This window comes from Amblyomma maculatum, chromosome 8 (assembly GCF_055883805.1).
Source record: "Amblyomma maculatum isolate TAMU_Amacu chromosome 8, ASM5588380v1, whole genome shotgun sequence".
NCBI classification, from domain to species: domain Eukaryota; kingdom Metazoa; phylum Arthropoda; class Arachnida; order Ixodida; family Ixodidae; genus Amblyomma; species Amblyomma maculatum.
Genome location: NC_139351.1, coordinates 27,922,376 through 27,944,673, shown reverse-complemented (window position 1 = coordinate 27,944,673; position 22,298 = coordinate 27,922,376). Strand labels below are relative to the sequence as shown.

General features: G+C 47.2%; 1 protein-coding gene across 1 annotated transcript in view; it reads right to left on the bottom strand.

The window, feature by feature from the left end:
• RanBP3 (ran-binding protein 3) overlaps positions 1-18,176 on the bottom strand; it is a 50,133-nt gene extending 31,957 nt beyond the window's left edge. The window contains exons 1-4 of the mRNA XM_084576152.1: positions 18,088-18,176; positions 13,109-13,168; positions 10,826-10,921; positions 7,865-7,909 (exon numbers count right to left, since the gene is read on the bottom strand). Coding sequence (XP_084432278.1) covers positions 7,865-7,909; positions 10,826-10,921; positions 13,109-13,168; positions 18,088-18,100 — 214 coding nt within the window. The 5' untranslated portion in view covers positions 18,101-18,176. The remainder of the gene's footprint in view (positions 1-7,864; positions 7,910-10,825; positions 10,922-13,108; positions 13,169-18,087) is intronic.
• Between the last annotated feature and the right edge of the window lie 4,122 nt (positions 18,177-22,298).

The window sequence follows — 22,298 nt, the reverse complement described above, 5'->3', positions numbered from 1 at the left end:
CCATCAGGCTTGTCTTTCAATTAAAATCAAGTACCCCGCTACAATGAAACACTGGCGATAGCAACTTGGTAAGTATAATTCACTGACCGGTGTTAGTGACTGGGTTATAGTAATGAAAATGGCTTAAATCACCAGGTGGTATGTATAAATTTTTTTGTGACAATGAAAAGTGTACATTTGTTTCTCCTGAGGATAAGTGACTCTAATATCACTTGGCGTACCCGTTCATAGCTCTCTCTCCAACCATCGTTAAGAGTCAACCATCTGGTGTTTAGCCAAAAGGAGCCTGCATTGCCCTTCTTTTTCCACAAAGAATAATAGAGCGTGGAATGAGACGGTTTGGTTGAATTTTATTTACTTTACAGATACAGTCGAACCTGGATATATCGAACTCGAAGGGGATCGCGAAATAGATCGATATATCGATAATTCAATATACAAAAATCGGCTTGGGACGGCACTTACGATGCGAAAAAACAATACCGTGTTTGTTGCGTAATTAACTCACTCGCATAATGAACCCACCCTCCACTTTTGCACTCGAGAATTTTGAAAAAAAAAAAAAATCGTTAAGGCTAGCTCGCTCACATGCAAGCGATTAAGCGATCTCAGCGACGAGCGGCAGCGACAGAGCAAGAAATTTCCAACTTGTTGGAACTGCGTCCCGCTGCCGTACCAGCCCAGCACCGCGGCAGCTCAAAACAAGGTTTCTGTGTCGCAGTGGTAGAAATCACCAGAGTTATCGCTTGCATGTCGCACTGTCATCTCATTCACAGCTCATTTCTTGGCAGCGTGCCAAGATGCTGCGCACGATAACATCGCGGCATGTTTATCTTTTGATAGCTCCTGCTGCGGCGGGAAGCGAGCTTGGCAGACTGCCCGTGAATGTTGCACAATCCTAGTTCGATTTATCACGCCGCGCTTAGGGCGGGTAGTCTACTGCCACGAAATCATTGGAAAGCGTGATAAAGTAGCTGCAAATGCTACTTTATCACGCTGCAAAAAAAAAAAAAAAGACGCTTCGTAACGCCATATCGTACGCTACGGCACGCGTACAGCACGATAAGAACAAACGACTCTCGCAAAAAAAAAAAAAGAAAGAAAGACAGATCTGCCGCTTTTTAACTTCCGCAGGCGCCATAGCCATGTCAGCCGCCGCGCAAAGAGTGTTAGCAACACACGCTGGAGAAAGCGTCCGACATTCTGTCTGAAAACGGGCTGAGCTGGCTTGGCGCATGCGTATCGCGTGCTACTGCGAACAAAGGCCGGGAAAAAGGAACGAGAGAGAGATAGTTCGGCAAAAGAATGGGCACACCCTTGCGCTTCGCTCTATCGCGTTTTTCCCCTCTCGTTCCCACCGGTTCTTTCTGGTTCATTCATGCACATGGCGTGCGTCACGTGCTGGCGCGTGGGAAACGATAACCGCTGCCCTAGCCGAACTGTCCCTCTCATTCCTTCCGCGCGTGGCTTGAGAACGTCACGCGGCAAACGGCCGAGGGTGACGCGATCAATCTTTGGGAAAGGCACACTTTCCAGTGCAAGTTGCGGAGTTCGATATATCGAACGACCGGTGAAATTGAGTTCGATATCTGACGTGACTTTCCTATACTTTTACATGGGATTTTCAAGGGGATATTCCGGGAGTTCGATATAACCAAAATTTGATATATCCGGGTTCGATATATCCGGGTTCGACTATATTTACTGTTTATATTTTCCTCCTGATCTCATTCATTGTTTCCTTCTTTTTTTTACGGCTCCTGGCCCGCAATATAAATTTTCTCAATGTGGCTCACATAAAACAGTCACACCTACTTATAACAATACTGAAGTGCGAATGAAATATCATTGCTACAACCAATATAACTAGAATATGCCAAAAAAACAAAGAAATGACAAACTTGAGAATTTAATGACAGCAAAAGTGGCTTACAATGTTGATTTCATCGAAGAGAATATCTCTCAGTAAGCTTTGACTGTTTCACAGCATACAGTACAACCTCGTTAATTCGAAGTCATCGGGACCGCGAGAAATCTTCGAATTAAGCGGGTTTTCGAATTAACCGAACACACCAAGAAATAAGACTTAGGCAAAAAAATTCATTGCAGGAACGTGTTACCTTTATTCGGCATATTTTGAATTACTACTGAAAGTAATCAGAGATGCTGGTTTGCCGCGTCCGGTAGTTTGAGGCTCCTAAGGTCATGCTCTCGAGTTGGTCAAATAGACGAAACATCTCTGAACTTCCACCGCGGCACTCAACAAAACTGCGGATAACGTTCAGCGATGATAACTTCACCAAGAGCAGATGCTCGGGGAGGCTCGTCGGTGTTGTCGCTATCGTCGCTGTCATCGCGCATGTTCGTACCAGCAGTGACCTCACTCTCCAAGTCACAGTAGCCAGTCTGTTCTTCGCTCTCAATGTTGATATACTCGGCGAAGCCAACTGCGTTGGACTCATCCTCTGCGCAGAGCGCATTGATGCGGTCGCAATACTCTGCTCCTTCTTCGTCAAGAGTAGTAGTACATGGGTGGTCTGCATCGGCATCAACAGTGCTTTCACTGGAAAAACCAGCGTGTTCAAAACACCGCCTGATCAATGTGGGCTCCACTTGTTTCCAAGCACACACCATGAGGCATATGGCTCCGAGGAGGTCGATGGAGTACTCCTTGCCATTGTCGTAGCAAAGGAGCATGCGCTTGAGCAGGTGGTACCGATAAATCTTCCTAGTGTGGTGAATGACGCCTTGGTCCATCGGCTGTGAGATCGAAGTGGTGTTCGGAGGTAAAAATACCATCCTGATGGCCTGGAGATGTGGGATGTCGCCATGTGCCGGGCAGTTGTCGACGACAAATAGGACATTCCTGCCCGTGGCCGCGAACTTGCGGTCAAGCTGCCGCACGTACTCTTCAAATATTGCACCTGTCATCCAGGCTTTCTTATTGCGCCTGTAGACGAGTTCATCCTTTGGCGGCAGCCGCGCATTTTTGAAGCAGCGAGGCTTCCCCGTCTTCCCGACGACCAGTAGCGGCAGCTTGTGTTTACCGCACATGTTTGCGCCGAACAGCACAGTAATCCTGTCCTTGGCCTGTTTCCTACCCTTGATGGCGGTGTTCTTCACTGCGAATGTTTTTGTTGGCAGCATCTTATAAAAAAAAGTGCAGCCTCGTCAAGGTTGTAAACGTCGTCTGCACCGTACTCGCTAAGCAGCGGCGCCAATGTGTGGTTTCTCCAATCCTCGACAACGCTCTCGTTAGTGCTGCCGCTCTCACCACAGACGGTGAGAAAGGTTAAATTATTGCATTCTTTAAAACGGCAAAACCATCCATTGCTGCACTTAAATTCCTCGTGCCCAAGTTGTAGAGCTAGGTCGTTGGCCTTCTCCCACAGTAGCGTTCCATTGACGGGAAGGTGGGCAGCGTTTGCTTTTTGCAGCCAGCGAAGCAGAGCAGCTTCCACATCTTGATACGTGGGAGCCCGCACTCGTGACCGCTTCGAAGAATAGGTCTTGCTGTAAGCCTCTAGTATTTTTGACTTGTTGCTCAATATTGTGGACAACGTCAAGAGGGGCACGCCATGCCTTTTGGCCAACTCGGTCTTCGAACAAGCGCTATTGCCTGCTTTCTGGATCAAGCAGAACTTCTGCTGCAGCGTTAAAGTCTTGTACTTTGGCATTTCTGCACTGCTACGGTCACAAAGCTAACCCTTCTGCACAGTCCCGCCCAAAAAAACGGCACAGTAGCCGACCCCTAACCACAGCGCACAACACAAAGAAATGGTGCAGGTGAGACCGGCGCGGCGGTGGTGGTGGCGTACTTGCAGCGTCGGAGGCACGGGGGAAGAGTGGGCGAAGCACACCAAGGGATGGAGTGGCGGCGAGGTCACGTGATAAAAACCGGTATGCCCGCCGTGTTGCAGTGAAGCACGTCCTCTCCTCTGCAGGCGCGTGTTTCGGCGGTGCGCGAGGCACACTGTGGACCGATTTTTGTGCAGAGAGTGCTCCGGCTGGGGCGCTTCGCCTATAAATCATCACCATTACTATGTGGCTTTGCCTCGCGGCTCCGTAGGGCCGTCGTTTCGCCGGGTTTGCGGTGAAACATGGATCAGGCATTGCCGCATAGCAGTCCAAATTTTCGAATTAGCCGGGCTGGCGCAGGCCGCCTGTTCGAATTATCCGGCCAAATTTACATTGGAAAATACGGGACCGCAGAAAACCTTCAAATTATCCGGGATTTCGAATTAACCGAGTTCGAATTATGGAGGTTGTACTGTATTTAGTTCACATCTCCTTGTGGTGTGCCTAATTCTGCACATGCCCAAGTGGGAGTATGTAGCAAAAATGAAGCCCCGGAGAGACTCTATCATTTGCAAGGTATCTTTCACACAACCTCCTGATTGATCACCACCCCTATGCATCATCAACAAGCCAGAACTCTTCAAGTCTCAACACACCCCGGTTAACATTACATAGTTGGGAGCTTTGCAAACCTTACGTCACTGGCATTCTGAATAAAGCCTGCTTTCTAAAAGAAATTCTTGACACAAAGTCCGATTAGCTTGCAGGAGTGAGGAAACAGTGACGGTGGAAAGGAAAGGGTTCACATTATGTGTGTGGTTGCAGCATTTCAATGTTTTTGTCTCTCTTATGGTTGGTTCCTGGTGACCAGATTTAATTGTTATCACTGATAAACTGCTAGGCCATTGTTATAACCGGTTGGTTTTACCATAGAAAACATCAAGAAGCTGACGAGTTAGTCCATTATTATAGTATCCGATTTACTGTTCTAAGTGGTATTGTTATATGTAAGCTTCAAAGCATGAGTTTTAAGACCCCTGGTCCATACAAGACATCTGCTATACGAACAGAGGCAGTGAAGATACACCGGATATACCAACATACCCCATTACAATGAAACATTGGCAATAGCAACTTGGTAAATATACTCCACTAACTGGTGTTGGTGATTGAGTTATAGTAATGAAATTGGCTTAGCGAGTCTATCGGGCTTCTGTGATAACTTGATGACAGTGCATGGGACATGTGCGCTGCTTGCGCCACGCTATGGGAAACCTATAAATACGATTACCATCAATAAACATGCGTTCTTCTTGTTCTGGCCATCATGCTGTCGAGTGCCTTCCTGACCATCTGATACGACAAGGCTGCAATGGTAGCGATCACACTAGCACAGTCTGTGCTCTAGGCAACAGAACGATAGGACAGAGAATGACGGAACTAGAGACAGAGAGAAGAATGCTGTTGCATTTACAGTAGACTCCCGTTAAGACGAACTCGCTTAAGATGAACCCTCGGTTAAGATGAACAGTGGAGGTCGTGGAGAGTCAATGCAAAAAAACTCCACTTAAGATGAACACTTTGCAATTCGCTAATCGGTTAAGATGAATTTTCACGGCCGGCCGCACCCCACCCGTGCTGCTTACTCGACCGTCCGAGCAGCGATTCAGCGGAAAGAAAAAAAAAAAAAAAAAAAGCTTTTCAGTGCCACGATTATCCGTGCCGCCGACGCACGCAGACCCAAGCACGTCGGCGTCGGAAATGCGATTCTACGAAGGCGGAAGAGTGCCGCTGCTCGTCCTCTCCCACCGTTCCCCCGCTCACTCCTTTGGTCCCCGCAGTAGGAGTAGGTTCGCAATTTGCGTCGTGCCGGCTGTCTTGGTACGACCTCGGGCAAGGATGAAACAGAGCGCAGAGAGGAAGAGAGAGAGAAACAAGAAAGAGCATGCGCGGCCTGGCCAGCAAAACTAGCGAAACGCGGGAAAAAAAACGATGAGAAGAAAAAGCAGCCAATGACGTTTCCCAATGGTGATCACGTGATAGTGTCGTCATGCCAGTGCTACCGAGCTCCGCGCCTTTGCTGACCGCCAACAACGCCTACTACGCATTGCACACATCCATTGTTCGTTCCAGGTGTGCGCGTCGTGTCCCGCAATTTTCTACCAGGCTGTATGCTGTCACCTCATGGTGTGCGCTGTTTGTTTTCGTGCGCGCCGTGTTTGCCGTATTGCTACTATGGCTAGTCGGCCAACAACTCGAAAAAAACCGCTTGAGCTTCGTGAGAAGGCCGAAGTTTTGATCAAAGTTCGCGCCGGCCGGCTTTCAAAGACTGAAATAGCGCGCAAGTTCGGCATCGCAAAAAGTACCGTGAGCGGTATCGTGAAGGACGAAGTGCGGATTACCAGTGCTTTGGAAGATGGTGACTTTGCGCCGAAGCGGAAGAGGATGCGCACAGCTATGCACAAAGACCTTGAAGACATTCTGCTTGCCTGGGTGAAGAGAGCGCGCAGTGCGAATTTGCCAGTGAATGGAGTGCTACTGAAAGCTAAGGCGGAAGAAATTGCCCTGCGACTGAATGTCGAGTTTGCGTGCAGCGATGGGTGGCTCGACTGTTTTCGGAAAAGGCATGGACTGGCCTTTCGTTGTGTTGTCAGCGAGGCCGCTGCAGTGGATGAAGCGGTCTGCAGCGATTGGAGGCAGAACAAGATGAATGAACTCGTGGACGAATATGACCCTCAAGACATATACAATGTGGACGAAACTGCGCTTTTCTACCAGCTACTCCCAAATAAAACGCTCGCATTTGCTGGTGATGACTGCGTGGCGGGCAAACAGAGCAAGCTTCGAGTAACGGTCCTCGTGGGCGCAAATATGACTGGGACTGACAAACTAAAGTTGCTGGTGATTGGCAAATCTAAAGCACCACGCTGCTTTAAAAACATAAAAACGCAGCCGGTCACGTACATGGCTAATTCAAAAGCGTGGACGACGAAGGCACTTTTCGAGCAGTGGCTTCAAGAGATGGATCGCCACTTCCAGAGACAGAAGAGAAAAGTTCTCATTGTTGTTGACAACTGTCCCGGACACGGCCACGTTGCCGGACTTCATGCCATCCGACTGGAGTTTCTACCAGCGAATACAACAGCGAAGCTGCAGCCTATGGACCAGGGAGTAATAAGTAGCTTGAAGAGGCACTATCGTCGCTCTCTGCTGCAAAGGATGATGCTGATTTGCATGGAGAGCAGTAAGGGGTACACACTTAACCTGCCCTGCTGGGTGTGCTGTCCACTTACTGACGAGCGCCTGGGAGCAGGTTACTCAAGCCACTATTGCCAACGCCTTCCGCCATGCAGGATTTGTGGCGCTTAGCGATTGCTCAGTGCAGAATGACTGCGATACTACGAATGAGGACCACACTGCGAACTTGGAGGATAGAAGCATTGTTTCTGCTCTTAGCAGTAAGGGTGTGTTCATTGACATCAGTGCGTGTCAGCATTGACGAAAGTGTGGAAACGTGTAGGGCTGACACACTGGACGCTCTGATTGAAGAAGTGCTTGACCTACCATCGGAAACTGCTGCTGAAGATGACAGCTTGAATGTTATGCCTGAATCTGCACTAGTTACCTGTGATGCAGCTGATGCCTGCCTAGACACTTTAGTGCAGTTTTTTGAACAGTGTGAGGGCACTGAAGGGTAGCTTCAAAAGTTAAGCGAGATGTCTACTTTTGTAGCAGGCCGTCGATTTTCACGACACAAAAAAAAATAGCAGACTGGGTAACAGTCAACAATGCCTGATGCCTTACCACTGCAAAGTGTAGTAGACAATCACTAGTCCAATAAATGCTTGTATTGCAGTTTATTTTCCTGAAAGGCCATTTTATTCATTTGTTCTCATATACGAGGTATTTGGACACGCTCTGCATGCTCAAACATCATTTTTGGAAGCACTCCTGATTAGACGAACAATTTTCATGGTCCCTTGGAGTTTGTCTTAAAGGGAGTCTACTGTACTCTGCAATGAAATAGTTATGCTTGCAACCAACCAACAGTAAAGTGATTACTCACCTGTGCCAAGAACTAAGGTAGGTGGCGCAACAATTGGCTTTGTTTCTGCACAGAGACCAAGAGAAAGAATTAAGGCAGGAATCCAAAATCTACACAACTAAAAAAAAACTTCCTTATTTCACACTGCCATCACCCTACCCTGCCTTGCACTCAGCACCGAACCAAGCTCAGCTCCGGTAAGAACTCGCCAAATGTAAGCTCCGGTGTTCAACATCCCTTCACTTAAAAAAAAAAAAAAAAGGAAGAGAAAAAGCCTCTCAATTTGCACGACTAAGCCAAATGCAACTTATGTGCACTAGCACATCCTGCCCTCGTTTCTCTGCGTTTGCATTTACTTACCTTTGTGCATCTTCATTTGCATGCATGCACTGTGCCACTCGCTTGACCGCTAATCCCTTCATTTGCGCCTTTGCGTCATATCAAATACGCCATACAATCACTAACTGCCACACAATATCAAAGAGTGCCCGACATAGGTAAAGTCGCGATAAGTATGACACAATATCAAAAACCGCCTGACATAGGTACAGTCACGATCAGTATGAGTAACGCATGCAAACACGCTCCATGGTTTTACTACGGCACCACGCTCATTTCCGAATTATCGGGCGCGTGGGGCTGTTACTGGGAGTGCTTGTCACCCCTGCTTTGCTTGCCCTCCACCCTGGCCCTCATTATGTCCCGTCACTCGACCCTCATGCTCTGGCTCTTCGTCAATTTGACGACATCTGGTCTGCCAATTTTTGGTTGCATCACTTCCTACATTGGGGAGCACAAAACTGACGTGCTATGCTTACGTTTTTCGTGGTTTTTCAATCTGTTTGGCATGATGTCAAAAAAGAGGGAAGAAAGCTGTGAAAAATTACCAATAGCGTGAGGTCGAGCGTGAAGGCAAGCAAAGTGATGGATAGTTGCAGAAAGAGCCCCGCCCTTCCCGGGCAGCTCGTAGGCACGTTACAATTGGTGCCGCTGTACAACCTGGAAGTGACCTATCAGAGCTATCAGGCAGCGTTAGCATACGCACATACACACAAGCAGCAACAGCAAGTATGGAAGACGAGTGCTATAGTTGTGCACCGAGGAACCTGTGCACCACCACCATCATGCTCTTGGTGCCACCAGCGCACCGTTCTCATTTTTTTTAATACGAAACCATTAGTACTAGCCCCATCAGATGCAACTTCGCCCACGACTGTCGCCGACTGTTGCTGTTGGCTACGACGGTACTGAAAGATGAGTTATCACGCCATCGTCAGGCACAGCGTAGCTCGATTACCATGAGGCATGTGACCCAGTGAAATACAGGAGGCTCAGATAGAGTGACATTTGGGCAAAGCCACGGCAACGACAATTCAACACCAAATGCGCTGAGTGGCCACCCTTTGGCAGAGATCGAAGGCAAAGCCAGCAAAGCTTCTACGTCTACTGCAGCTGCACTGGCTATGCCCGCAACCGACAAATTTGCCACCATATGAAAAAAATTTAAAAATTCTACCATGCTGCCACCGGTCAAAACAGGCATGGCGCCTTTTTTCACGTGCCCAGTTAACAATAATAGTTAATAATAGTTGGTTCACAGGAAGGGAAAGGCGCAGTATCTGTCACACTTGTTTCTGTGGACACCTGAACCGCGCCGTAAGGGAGGGGAGGAAGGTGGCAGTGAAAGTGGAAAGAGAGAAAGAGGAGCCGTAGTGGAGGACTACGGAGCAATTTCGACCACCTGGGGATCTTTAATGTGCGCTGACATCGCACATGCGCCCAGCCGTAGCTACTTTGGCTTAGCTCAAATTGGACTTGATCAGCCTTAGCCAGTGCCAGTGTAGCCTCGGATGGTGATGCCGGCGATTACAATACAGCAGCAGATTCTTCGATTCCGGTTTCGCAAAAACTCTTCTTACGCGGGCAGAGGCCACTTATCGAAAGATTTACCACAGCGATCAAGATCGGTAAAAAATTGGAAGTCTCCTAGACAAATCAGACGGGTTGGCAGGTATGCAACTCGGCTGCATCGTGTGATCTTGTAACATCACAAAATCCACTGACCAATCAGTGCCGTGCTGTGCCACCTGCCGACTACCACCTGCCAGAGGCTTCAATCTGAACATAACAGTATTTCTGAAAGTCATACCTTCGATACTAGCCCACTTAAAACAACTCTGGTAAATATGCAAATTTTTATGCACTGTCGAACCCCTGGCTACCTAGCATGACCATTACAAACAGAAACCACAGCAATTCAATCTCAAGGTAAAATGAGGCTTGTTACAGGCACCTGGATGCCAATTAAACTTAGGCTACTGAAATGCAGGGCAGCCGACAGGAAAAGGCCTCTGCACGTCAGCTGCCTGCAGCTTTCCAATGTGCACAGAGTGCCAGCAAAGGGGCACCCCTCTGCATTACATTGCCACTGAAGTGCAGTGAGCACAGGCAGGTGTCAACCCTATGAAACTTCCCTAAGGCAACTGCTACCAACTACAATTAGGCTTTCTTCCCTTATGCCTGGACTTGCTGCTTCGACAGACTATAGGCCGCCAGCACTGCCTGCAATGATCCTTCTCAGGGGCATTTATAGCTGCCTGGCATTGATATTTGCTCATACAAATAATGCAGCAAATATCTATACAAGCCGGCCGCCCAAAATGCAGTGAAACGGTGACGCCTTTCACACCTCAGTACTTGTGTACATCACACAGCGTGCTTCAGAACTTGCACGTTTCTCTTATCTGCTGTGTCTTTCTTGGCACAGCCATCTTCAGTGTGCGACGCATTGCCCTATTTCCCCTGCACATAGCCAAATCAGAGTGCGCAGCTAGGGAACACAACAAGCTGCTCATCATCCCTGCATCAACATCTTCCTCACTCTCTGCTCTAATATTCAGCGCTTCGAACATAGGTAGCATCGCCGCCAATAATATTTAATAATATTAATAATAAAGAAACAATGGACAAGGGGTGCTGCACCTTTGTTCTCTGTGCTGTCCGCCACACTCCTTGTTGGCGTGGTGGTCTTGATGGCAAACGGATTCTGCTGGATCCGCGACAGCCCCAGCATGCCAGCTGCATAGCCCGGGCAGAGGGAGGGGACGAAGGAAGTCAGCGAGTAACGGCACTTTTTTTACATTGGGTGCTTTTATCTCCACAAATCCTAAAAACTGTCAAAGTAGGCTGACAGAAGTCATCTGATGAGACAAATTTCAGAGCCAAGCGACATTTTGTTTCAGCGAAATAGATCCTGAGCTTTCCCATGGCCTCTACCTGAGGGATTTCTAATGGCAACCTTGTGTACATGACTTCACGACCTACACAACCAACATTCCCTCTGCATTTGTCGAAAGGAACATGTTTTGCATACGCTTTAGATGATTATAAAGTTTCTCAGAAACTCTGAGCAAAGTTATCACGAACAGTCCCCATTTAAGCCACTCAATATGCACGTGAGAGGTTTTCTGACGGTACCCATGACAGCATATTCAGGTCAATATCAGTTTCTCAAGTTTAGTGTCCTCGCTTTCTTGGTGTTTTAGAATTACTTTTTTCAATATCTTGAAGGTATATGCATCGGAATGAGACAGGGGGGGCCAACGAAATATAATATGACAGTCAGCTCAAAGTGTTCAAAAACCCTCCAAAGTTTCCCTTTAATCCTGCAATACCCAGACGAACTAAATGTAGGAAAATTGTTTCCAAAAGTATGCCACTGAAAAGCAGCAACACTTCAGGAGTAAATATAGTAGGAAGATCGCGATTTCTGTGAAATTAAAATTTGCAAGCCACGCTACTAAACAACTCAGAATGATAAACGGTGCACGCAAAGCTAGAAATAAGCAATAAATGAATATGATCACAATTCAAAACTACTAGCATTTTTACAATCCACACCTTGCTTGATATCACACGCATTTGTCAGAATATGAGTCATTCGGACATGATTCGGACATGAATAGGTAATGTTTGTGTGGTTTTTGTTTGGGCCATTATTTTATGTGCTGGGTGAAAGCAATGATTCAACCACTGTGCAAATAGAAAAAATCAAGAACGTATTGAGCATAAAAAAAAAAAGGTAACGAGTATTGAGTACAACACTAAGCACAACTTACAGTTCTTGCATTTAAAGGGCAACTCTGGTGGTTTTTTCATAATTTTGTGTTTTTAGTTGAATTACATTCCTCGGCATGTCCTGACTCCAACACAAAAACCCGTGTTTCGAAATTCCAATTAGAAGTATTTTTAAAAAAGAAAAACTGCAATTTGAAACTGAAACTGCTTTCATGGCCAGAAACGACGCCCCAGTTGACAAAATGGTGACGTCACACTCAGTATTAGAAAAACACTCATACGTGCGTTGAATGGTGAAAATAAAGTATAGAAATCATGACGCACTGCATAAAATGTCTGAGTTAGTTCAATATAAGCCTCACAATTTCATAGTCATGCGAGAAGTGGACATTAACGCCGGTATACTGTTTGTGACGTCAGAAACTCATGTTGCCCACAGAAATACTCTCAACTTAAGCCATGAAAACAGCATACTTTAAAGCCATGTTGCGCGTGAATGGATTATCGTACGGCGTCCAAATTTTGTAGAATGCGTCAGGACGGAAAGGAGAACCTATGGTAAAATTTTTACTAGAATATTAGAATGTCGGAAAACCTCCGGAGTTGCCCTTTAAGCCACGATGCAAGGTAGTAATGGCCTTCCCCAATGGATATGCAGCACAGTTGTCTGTGATCAGATGTCGACTTAGCCCTGAAACTACCGAGATTCAGCAACTCTGGCCCCAAAACCCCGACTTGAGGCTATCTTCACAGGTTTCGTTATAACAGCACCAACAGTGCAGTCTTCTGACCATAGAGCTTAAGTAGTGATAAACAAAATATTAAATGCGCTTTGCATATTCAGCTAACTAACCTCGAAAGGAGCACCACACACAGTAAATGACTGGCATCCACCCAAAAAATTCCAGAAAACACGTGCAGGGAAACATATGAGCTCTGCCGCCGCAAAAACAATGCTAGAGGGAACAGCGTAGCCACATGCACAGTGTACCAAGACATTTCAAATCGAAAGGCATGTGAGCTGGCTGCAAGGTAAAAAGTGCTCTTTTGTTCATCCACATCAGAAAGCGAGCAGTAACTAGTGCGTCTATTGCACTCCACTGCACTTACAAGCTCACATTCCTCTTCTGTATGCCGGCTTTGGCATCTCTAACATACAAAAAAGCAACATCTTTGTGGACTACTCACCACCAGACGATAGGCAGGAGCTGGAGACGAGTCCAGCATCCCCATTGCCTGGACTGCCACCTGAAAAGAGAGCAAGAAATGCATCAGACATGAGAAAGTACACTCTGAATTTATTTGCCTAAATCCATTTGTTGTGTTTGCCCAGTTACGCTTAGTAACAGTGATCCCAAGCTCAATAAAAAAAAAGCTTTTGGCTAGTCCCGACTGGTCCGCTTATGTCAACGCATATTCAGACTGTTAAATTTGACACAGTCATATGCTTCCCTCATGCCTACCACCTGAACAAAAATTTGAAGTTCTTAAAGAAGCCAGTTCTGTGTACCCATTCATAGTTAATTTCTTTTTTCTTTTTTTTACAGACTTGCACACTGTTAGATAACAAAAAAGTATTAAGGGTGGTTCCAATACCAAGCACTCCTTCAAACTAAGAAATACTCCTTCTCCTCTTGATGACAGGGATATATATATATATATATATATATATATATATATATATATATATAAGCTTCAACATGGACAATCTACAATAAATTTACACTTCTCCAACACAACTGCCATCAGGACTTTAGGACTTTAGGGAGCTCTTCCCATGTGGAAATGAACTCTTTGATCCTAACTTTTCCTAGATGTAATTTTTTTTTACATTGTTAGAGCATGTTTTGTATAAAATATTCCCCTTTAAATTAAACAATATTAACAGTGACTTTAATATACTTCGTTAAAATGTATGCTTCATGTTTCATCTTTTCTATATATTCTTGATACAAAAGCATTTCATCAATGAAACATTACCATTTACCTGGACTGAATGAAACAGCGCAGAAAAAACAAACACAGACAAAGAAGGACGACGACATGAGCGCTGACTTTCAAAAAGGCTTATTGGAAAGCATTGCAGAGTATATACCTTTGCAGCCTAAAACACAAGAAACTAAAGGTACGAAATGTATATATAGTCGATATGGCTTATAAGTTATGGGCTATGTCTACAACTTTTTAAGAATTTGAATGCAAAAGCCCAGTCGGACGTTCTGTTTATCTGCTGCTCAAAATTTGTTGTACTTTCAGCTGATCTGCAAGGTTAGCAGTCTTTCCCTTAGCAAGCAAAACCCCTCTCGTACGAATTCCAGACGTAGTAAAGAGCACTGCTCTGGTTTCACTCTTTTCAAGTCCCAATCCAATGCAATACAGTCACACACACTTCTGCAGAAAGGGAATTGTCTGCAAAGGCTTTCTCGCACTGATTAACTCGGCTGGTCTTAAGTCCAGCTGGCACCTTTCCCTCCAAATTTTTGACACCAATCCTTGTTTAAGACATCAGTCACTACTTTGACCATCAAATGTTTCATCATGTAATAATCACATGTTTAAAGTCAGCACCTCCTCACGCCTTAATAATACAGTGAAACTTTACTTGAACTGACTTCAAGGAGCCTCCAGAAAGAAAAAAAAAAAAAAAAAAAAAAGACAGTTAAAGTGAAAGTTCTAAGTGTGTGGAAGCTTGTTTCCATTAGCTCCAAGAAACATCAGGTGTTCAAATCATATCCCAATCCATTTGTCACTGCGCTCATTTATATACAAGCAAAGAATGCAGCAACCTTTTGCAGCACTTTTGAACTTAGGACTGTAGTAGTATTGAACACGGTATCTGTCCTTGTCCAGCACAATGGTCGGCTGGGTAGCAAAGGCCTTCATTTTCTCCAAGCAGTAGCATTGTTTCAGCAGATCATGGTTAGCTAGCATGCACACCAGCCTTTCTAGGAGATAAAAGGCCTAGCAGGGCTGTCTCCGCTACAGATGCCTACGACTATGGAGCCAATTGAGGGTGCAAAGCTAGCTATAGATTCAGCCGGGTACTAGCTTCTTTAGATAGCCAATTCAGTGTAAAGTTAAATGACGGCCTCTTTTTGTCATGCGGTTGAAACATGTTTTTCAACACAAACATATGCACCAAAAAATGCAGGTTGTGCTTGTTGAAGTGCTCAGTATGATGTAGGAGATGCAGGATGATGCTGCAGAAAATGTTAGTAGAATTGAAGTGAGCAATAACTGAATTTCATTAAAATCAAGGGTGTCTGCGCAGCATTCAATGCACTTCGGTGGGGGGATGTAATAAAGTTTGTACAACTGAATACTTCATTTAAATTACGTTTCTTCAAGTAGCATTCTATTGCATCAATATGCATTGCAATTCCTTTACAAATAGCACACAACCACCCTCAGCCTCCATCTCTGCCATCAATGATAATATCACTTCTAAAGAGGATCTGGTAAATGAGGCTGAACCAGTGTAGATAAGGTGAGGAAAGCACTGCGAATGTGCTGAATGCCCACTAGCATTTCATCGATACCACTCTGCAAAAGTAGTTATTGCTTTGGCCATCGTACATACTTTAATGCAATGACCGTACTGGTTGAGCCAGTGTTCCCTGACGTGATTCCAAAATGTGAAATGGGGTACAACATGAGCTGCACCAATCTTTCATAACCTGGCTACATCATACTCCGTCTCAGTAGTCATCAGCTACGACTGGAACCCCATTCTCAGCTGCCATCACCAATAGAATATAGCATTACAAAAAGTCTGTAGGGTTAATGTCTTAGTGATTTTTCATTTGGCAGTGAAACCCTCTATACAATACCCCGTTTTGAGACAGAGTAAATAAACCAATAAATAATAGCGAGTAGGGGTACAAGAATATTCAATCAAGTAGTGCACATTCAAAATTATTCAAAACAAACTGAACATAACCTGAAGTCATCAAATAGTTTTTCTATAAGAGGCAAGAGATACCAATAGAGCATGCCATAATGAATGCTCCAAATCATGGCACACTCCTCGGGTGCACACCATGCTGCCTGATCGGTCCACGCAGGATTCAGCATCACAATGCAGTTCATTGGGGTGATGGCATTACGCATGCCTCCCAAAATTGGGCAAATGACATGGCTGACTCAGGTTCGGCAAACTGTGCCTTTATGCTTGACACCAGAGGCTCACAATGCTTATCTCTCTCATGGGCTTGAATGAGGTGTCAAGTTTTTTTTAAAACATTGTCAGTTGCAAACGGCAAGTTTTGTGCGTGCATGCCGGCACAGTCACAGCAACTTGGTGTTTGTGCACTGCCCAGTGGAAATCACTGTACAGCTTTTCAGCTTTAACTTCACTAGTTTTAGTCCTGCTCCTTCACATGAATATTTGTTTAGTATGACTATTACACATGTAGGAAATACCCACATAAACATTCAATTCACATTTGTATGTGCATCTATTCATATAGTCTTTTTTGAGAAAGTATGTCTTGTAATGTGCGGGCTGATGTCATTGCACATTAAACGAGATAATGTTTACATTAAGGTTAGAATGCAAAACAACTGGAGAGTAGTTGCACTCACTGCTTCAGTTAGTGCAGCAAATTACAATTTGTGTGGTAACAACTGCTTCACTTCCTTCCATTCATTTCATTTATGCGGTTTAATGTCTCAAAGTGACTCAGGCTGTGGGAGATGCTGTGGTGGAGAGCTTTGGATTTTTGACCACCTGGGGTTCTCAGCACACAGGCGCCTTGCTTTTCTCCTCCATCAAAAAGCAGCAGCTGCGGCTGGGGAACAATCAGCTTCCTTCATTTATTGTTGATAATAACACCACAATTGTAATGCAGCATGCTTATCATGTAGCATCATTATTAACACTAGAACAGCATTTGCAGCAGGAAAACTATGACTAAAGGTATTATGCACATTTCAAACATTTGCCAGATAAACCGAAACTTGCTACTGCACACGAAGACCGACCGTAAAGTGCGCTCAATAAGGAAACAAATTTCACGCTTATTACGTTACACCACACTAATATTACACATGCGCTACCGGTCACCGGCTACCTCCACTTAGCTGTGCGTAGTTCCCCGCGCGGCTAAAGAACTTGTCAACGAACAGGTGCGTCCTAATTGCGACCAAATACGCAGCTAACACGTGATGGAGTTCAACATTCCCAGCTTTCAACGCTTCATTGGTACAGTTCTCGGAGACCAACCAATGCAAAAAGACGCAGTCAGGCACTCTTTCGAATCGTGTTTCAAACACAGCGTGCGACAACGGAGTTTGGAGGGAGGGGAAGGAAGGGAGCATGGTGCAACGACTGCTGTCAACGCCTGCCGACGCCGCAGCCGCAAAACCAAGAAAATAGGCCACAGACGCTGGCTCGCCTGGTATCTGTCGCAGAGGCCGTATCGGTCGCCACCGGTACACTGCGTCACGTTCATACACTGCCACCGCTGCTACGGTCACGCTTGTGCCGCAAATCGAAGCGCGGAGAGACTCTCCCGCACGAATGCAAATCTACGCAGTCACTCAACACCAACTCACTAAAGAAGCACGTCGGTTGCTGGTTCGCGCGACGTCCGAGTCACGTTCGCGCCGACGCTTTGCAATTTCCTCCCGAGGCGCGACGTTTCATGCCGTACGCACTTTTTATTTTTGGGCGCACACACACTTTCCGGTAATTCGGGGAGGCACAGGCGTTCGCTAACGCGCGCGATCGCGGTAGCAACGCTTTTCCTGTACTACAACCTGACGCCGCCGCGGGCTCTTTTGGGCAGTATTTTTTGGCTCCGAGCCCCCAACAACGCGGGAGCCGAAATGTTGACTCGCGTGTCTTAGACTGACGAAGCAAAGCGCTAGCACGTTAATCGAACTGGAGGCACTACCCGAGTACTACTGCCTACTGGTAGCGTCTTGCGGGAGGTGGGTTTCGAAATGTTACACCACATTATAATACTAAATAGTTTTGGCACCTCCGCACTGTAGCGCCGAGAATTCTGACGCTGCGCGCAGCAGCGAGATAAAGAAAAAAAACAGTAACAGCGAGATGGCGACGCCTGGTCCGACGCCACCCGACTACCGGGTTGCACATTTTTCCGAAACGAAAGCGACAGCGGCAATCCTTTCTTTTTGCTCCATATTCAGAAGGAGCTTACCTTTCTCCGCCATTTTGAGAGGCTCCCACGATGTTTTTGTTTTGTTGGCCAACTTTGGGCGCGTGAAGGCGCCGTGGTCGCACTCATTGCTTGATAAGAATGGCGCTAAGGCTAACTAAAAACGCGAAAGCAGAACTTGTCGTGTCTTCGGCTGACGGCACTCGTGGAGTACTGTTGTAGTGCCTGACAAACCATCAACCCCCCCCCCCCCCCCCCCCAGTCGCAACATTTCGCGCCATGCGCCGGCGTCTCTAGTTAGCACTAGCTCTAAACACCATTTGTAGGAACATAGAATAGCCTCCGAGATAGATGAGAGTCTCGGAGGCAATGCAGGAATGCACAGAAAACTCCTCGAGTGCCGTTACCTGAAAAAATTCATAATATCTTGAGTTTCTTACCCTGCTGCGGTGGTAAAATGCTAATATTATAGTGCCTATAATATATACTATATTCTAGGCACTATAGTAATACGGCCGACTACTGTGCTGGAGTTCCCGGGCTCGATTCCGACAGCCAACGGCTGCGTTTCGATGGAGGTGAAACGAAGAGGCGTCCGTGTGCTGTTGCGACTGAAGCACTGAAGGAAGAAGGAAAAGAAAATGCAAGGACCTGCTACTGGCTCCGTAGCTGAGCCACTTGAGCTGCCTCGTGCGAACAGAAGAGAAAATAGACAAGAAAGAAGAGGGAGAAAAAAAGCGTCGCAACAGCCGTCGTCCACCACTGAAGCGGTGGTGGGTGCAATGACAGCCTACAAAAGATAAAAATTCGGTGGCAGGCTAGCCCCCGCCGCAAGCAGCGTTGACCTACCAGTCCCAAGGGTGGCAGTTCCTGGCGCTACGGGGCTGGGACGGTAGGTCAACGCTGCTTGCGGCGGGGGCTAGCCTGCCACCGAATTTTTATCTGTTGTAGGCTGTCATTGCACCCGCCACCGCTTCAGTGGTGGACGACGGCTGTTGCGACGATTGTCTTTCTCTCCCTGAGGGATTGCCTTTGTCGCAGCGTATCGGGTCAGGTAGTCAGTAGCGACTACTATCCATTTGTTTCCTGCCTGCAACAAAGGGAAAGGGCCAAGGAGATCCATGCCGATTTGGTCGAACGGAATACGTGGTGCTCCAACGGGCTTGAGAAATCCGGCAGGCTTCAGGGGCGGTGTATTACGGCGCTGGCATTCGCGACAGCTTCTTACATAGCGTTTCATAGTTGATGAGAGTCCTGGCCAGTAATACATGTTGCGCACTCGAGCAAGCGTCCGTGAGTAACCCAAATGACCAGACGTCGAATTCGTTGTGGCAAGCAAGACGAATATCCGCACGGAGCTCGCATGGTAATACCAGAAGGTAAGCTCTTTCTTGGCCTTGGGAGTTCCTTTTATACAAGACGCCTTGCTGCATACAGAATGAACGAAGGTGTCGAGGGAGCGTCGTATCACGCCCTTCCAGATAATCGATGAGTGGAAGGATGTTTGGATCAGCTCTTTGTCGATCCCTGAACTCAGATGCACTGAGAGCTCCTAGAAAGCCGTTGTCGTCATCGGCTGCAGCATCGTCAGTGTCAACGGGGGCTCGTGACAGCGTGTCAGCGTCTTCGTGTTTGCGGCCTGAATTATAAACAAAAGTTGTGTCAAATTCCTGAAGCCGTAAACTCCAGCGTGCAAGTCGTCCAGATGGGTCTCGCAGATTTGCCAACCAGCACAAACAATGATGGTCCGTGACGACTTTAAATGGTCGGCCGTAAAGATAGGTGCGAAACTTCATAATGGCCCACACGACCGCCAGGCATTCCTTTTCCGAGGTGGAGTAGTTCGTTTCGGCGCGAGAGAGTGTGCGGCTAGCATAGGCTATTAATCGCTCAATCCTGTCTTGATGCTGAACAAGGACCGCGCCAAGACCGATACTACTGGCGTCAGTGTGCACCTCTGTGTCAGCTGCTTCATCGAAGTGCGCCAGAACAGGGGATGTTTGAAGGCGCTCGCGAAGCAAAGAGAAGGCCGTCTGCTGCTCAGAGTTCCACACAAAGGAGGTGTCCTTCCTTGTGAGGCGCGTCAGAGGTTCCGTAATCTGAGAAAAGTCCGCTATGAACCGCCGAAAATATGCGCACAGGCCGATAAAGCGCCGAACAGCCCTCTTGTTAGCTGGAACGGGAAACTGTGCGACGGCAGCAGTCTTACCGGGATCCGGGCGCACCCCATCAGCGCTCACATGGCCAAGGAACTTGAGTTCTGTGTACCCGAAGTGGCATTTCTGGGGCTTCAGCGTGAGATCAGCAGAACGGAGCGCTTCCAGTACAGCTCGAAGGCATTCGAGGTGTTGGTCAAATGTTTCGGAAAAAACAACTACGTCGTCCAAGTACACAAGACAGATCTGCCACTTGAGGCCAGTGAGGACGGTGTCCATCATCCTTTGGAATGTAGCTGGGACAGAGCACAATCCAAATTGGAGTACTTTGAATTCATATAGGCTATCTGGAGTGACAAATGCGGTTTTTTCTCGGTCTCTTTCGTCTACTTCGATTTGCCAATAGCCGCTTTTCAAATCAATAGATGAAAAATACTTAGCACCTCGCAATCAGTCCAGTGAGTCATCGATGCGCGGCAACGGGTATACATCTTTTTTTTTTTTCACATTATTCAATCTTCCGATAGTCGACGCAAAATCGGAGAGTGCCGTCTTTCTTCTTGACTAGGACTACTGGTGAAGACCACGGATTTCGTGAAGTCTGCACAACACCATCATCCAGCATCTCCTGAACCTGCGTCTGGATCACTTCCCGTTCTTTGGCAGACACACAATAAGGCTGCTGTCGTATAGGGTGAGCGTCTTCATAAGTAATGATGCGGTGTTGTGTGATTGGCGTTTGACGAACCTTCGAGGAAGAAGCAAAACAGTGCTTGAAGTCCAGTAACAGTAGCTCTAAGGCCCGCCGTTTCTCCTTCGACAAATGACAGTTAATGTCGATGTTGTCAAGAGATGGCTCATTAGTTTCGATTGCCGTGGAGGCAAAACAGACCAGATCGTGCGTAACAGGGTTAGCGAAAGCGATAGCAGTTCCCGGAAACAAGTGCCGGGTCTCATTAGAAAAATTTGTGACAAGGAGTGCAGCCCGGCCATTGTGAAGCGACAATAAACTTCGAGCAGCGCAGATGCCTTGAGCAAGCAGGAGTGAATGGTTCGCTTCCGCTATAGCATAGGCGGCACGGAAATCGTCACAGGTAACTTCCACAAGAACACTGCTTCGCGGCGGCAGCGAGACGCTCTTCGCGGAAACGCGAAGTGCGGCATTGCAAGGACTGCTACTGTCTGGTTCGGCAGATTGTCCCATCGAAAATGTGACGAGTCTATTTCGCAGGTCGATAACTGCTCCGTACTCTCGCAGAAAGTCAATGCCGAGGATAAGGTCACGGGAGCAGTCACTCAAAACGACGCAACTAACGACGAACGTACATCCGTTAATCTGAATGCGAGCCGTGCACATCCCCTTTGAGGTAACTATATGACCGCCGGCGGTTCGAAAGTACACACCAGGCCAAGCAGTGAGCACCTTCCTCAAAACAGTCGCCATGCGACCACTCAAAATCGAATAATCCGCACCGGTGTCCACTAATGCATTGACTGTAGTACGATTGTGTAAAATAACAGGAATGTCCAGAGAAACGCTTTTGGCTTTCCTAGGTGACGGTACCAGCAGCTCGCGGTCGGATCGAAGCGGCGACGACGGGAGGTCTTCAACGCAGCGACTACCAGCGGCCTCGCCCCCGAAGGTCGCTGTTTTCCGTTTTCTCGACGAGGGCTAGACGAGCGGCCTTGGTCCTCTCGCGAGGAACCGTGGGTGAACTTCGAGGAGTGCCTTGGTGAGGGGGAGCGGGACTGACGCTGCGAGCGAGCTGAAGAACGCTGCTCCGCCAGGTACTCCTTAATAACTCGGGGTCGTTGATCAAACCGGGGAGGAGGTGAGTCGATGCGGAAACCGTGAAGGCCGAGGAGTCGATAAGGACAATCCCGGTAGAGATGGCCTGGTTCACCGAAGTGGAAGCAGAGCGGACGGCGGTCAGGCGTGCGCCAAATGTCGGCTTTGCGTCGGGGCAGGGGACGTTCGTCGAAGTACTGCACTGGCTGCACCGAGGGCAGCGGAACTGTAGATGGCGCGAGAATGGGCGGCGGTGAAGGGGGAGCCTGACTGTGCAGAACTTCCGCATATGTGGGACAGATGTCGGT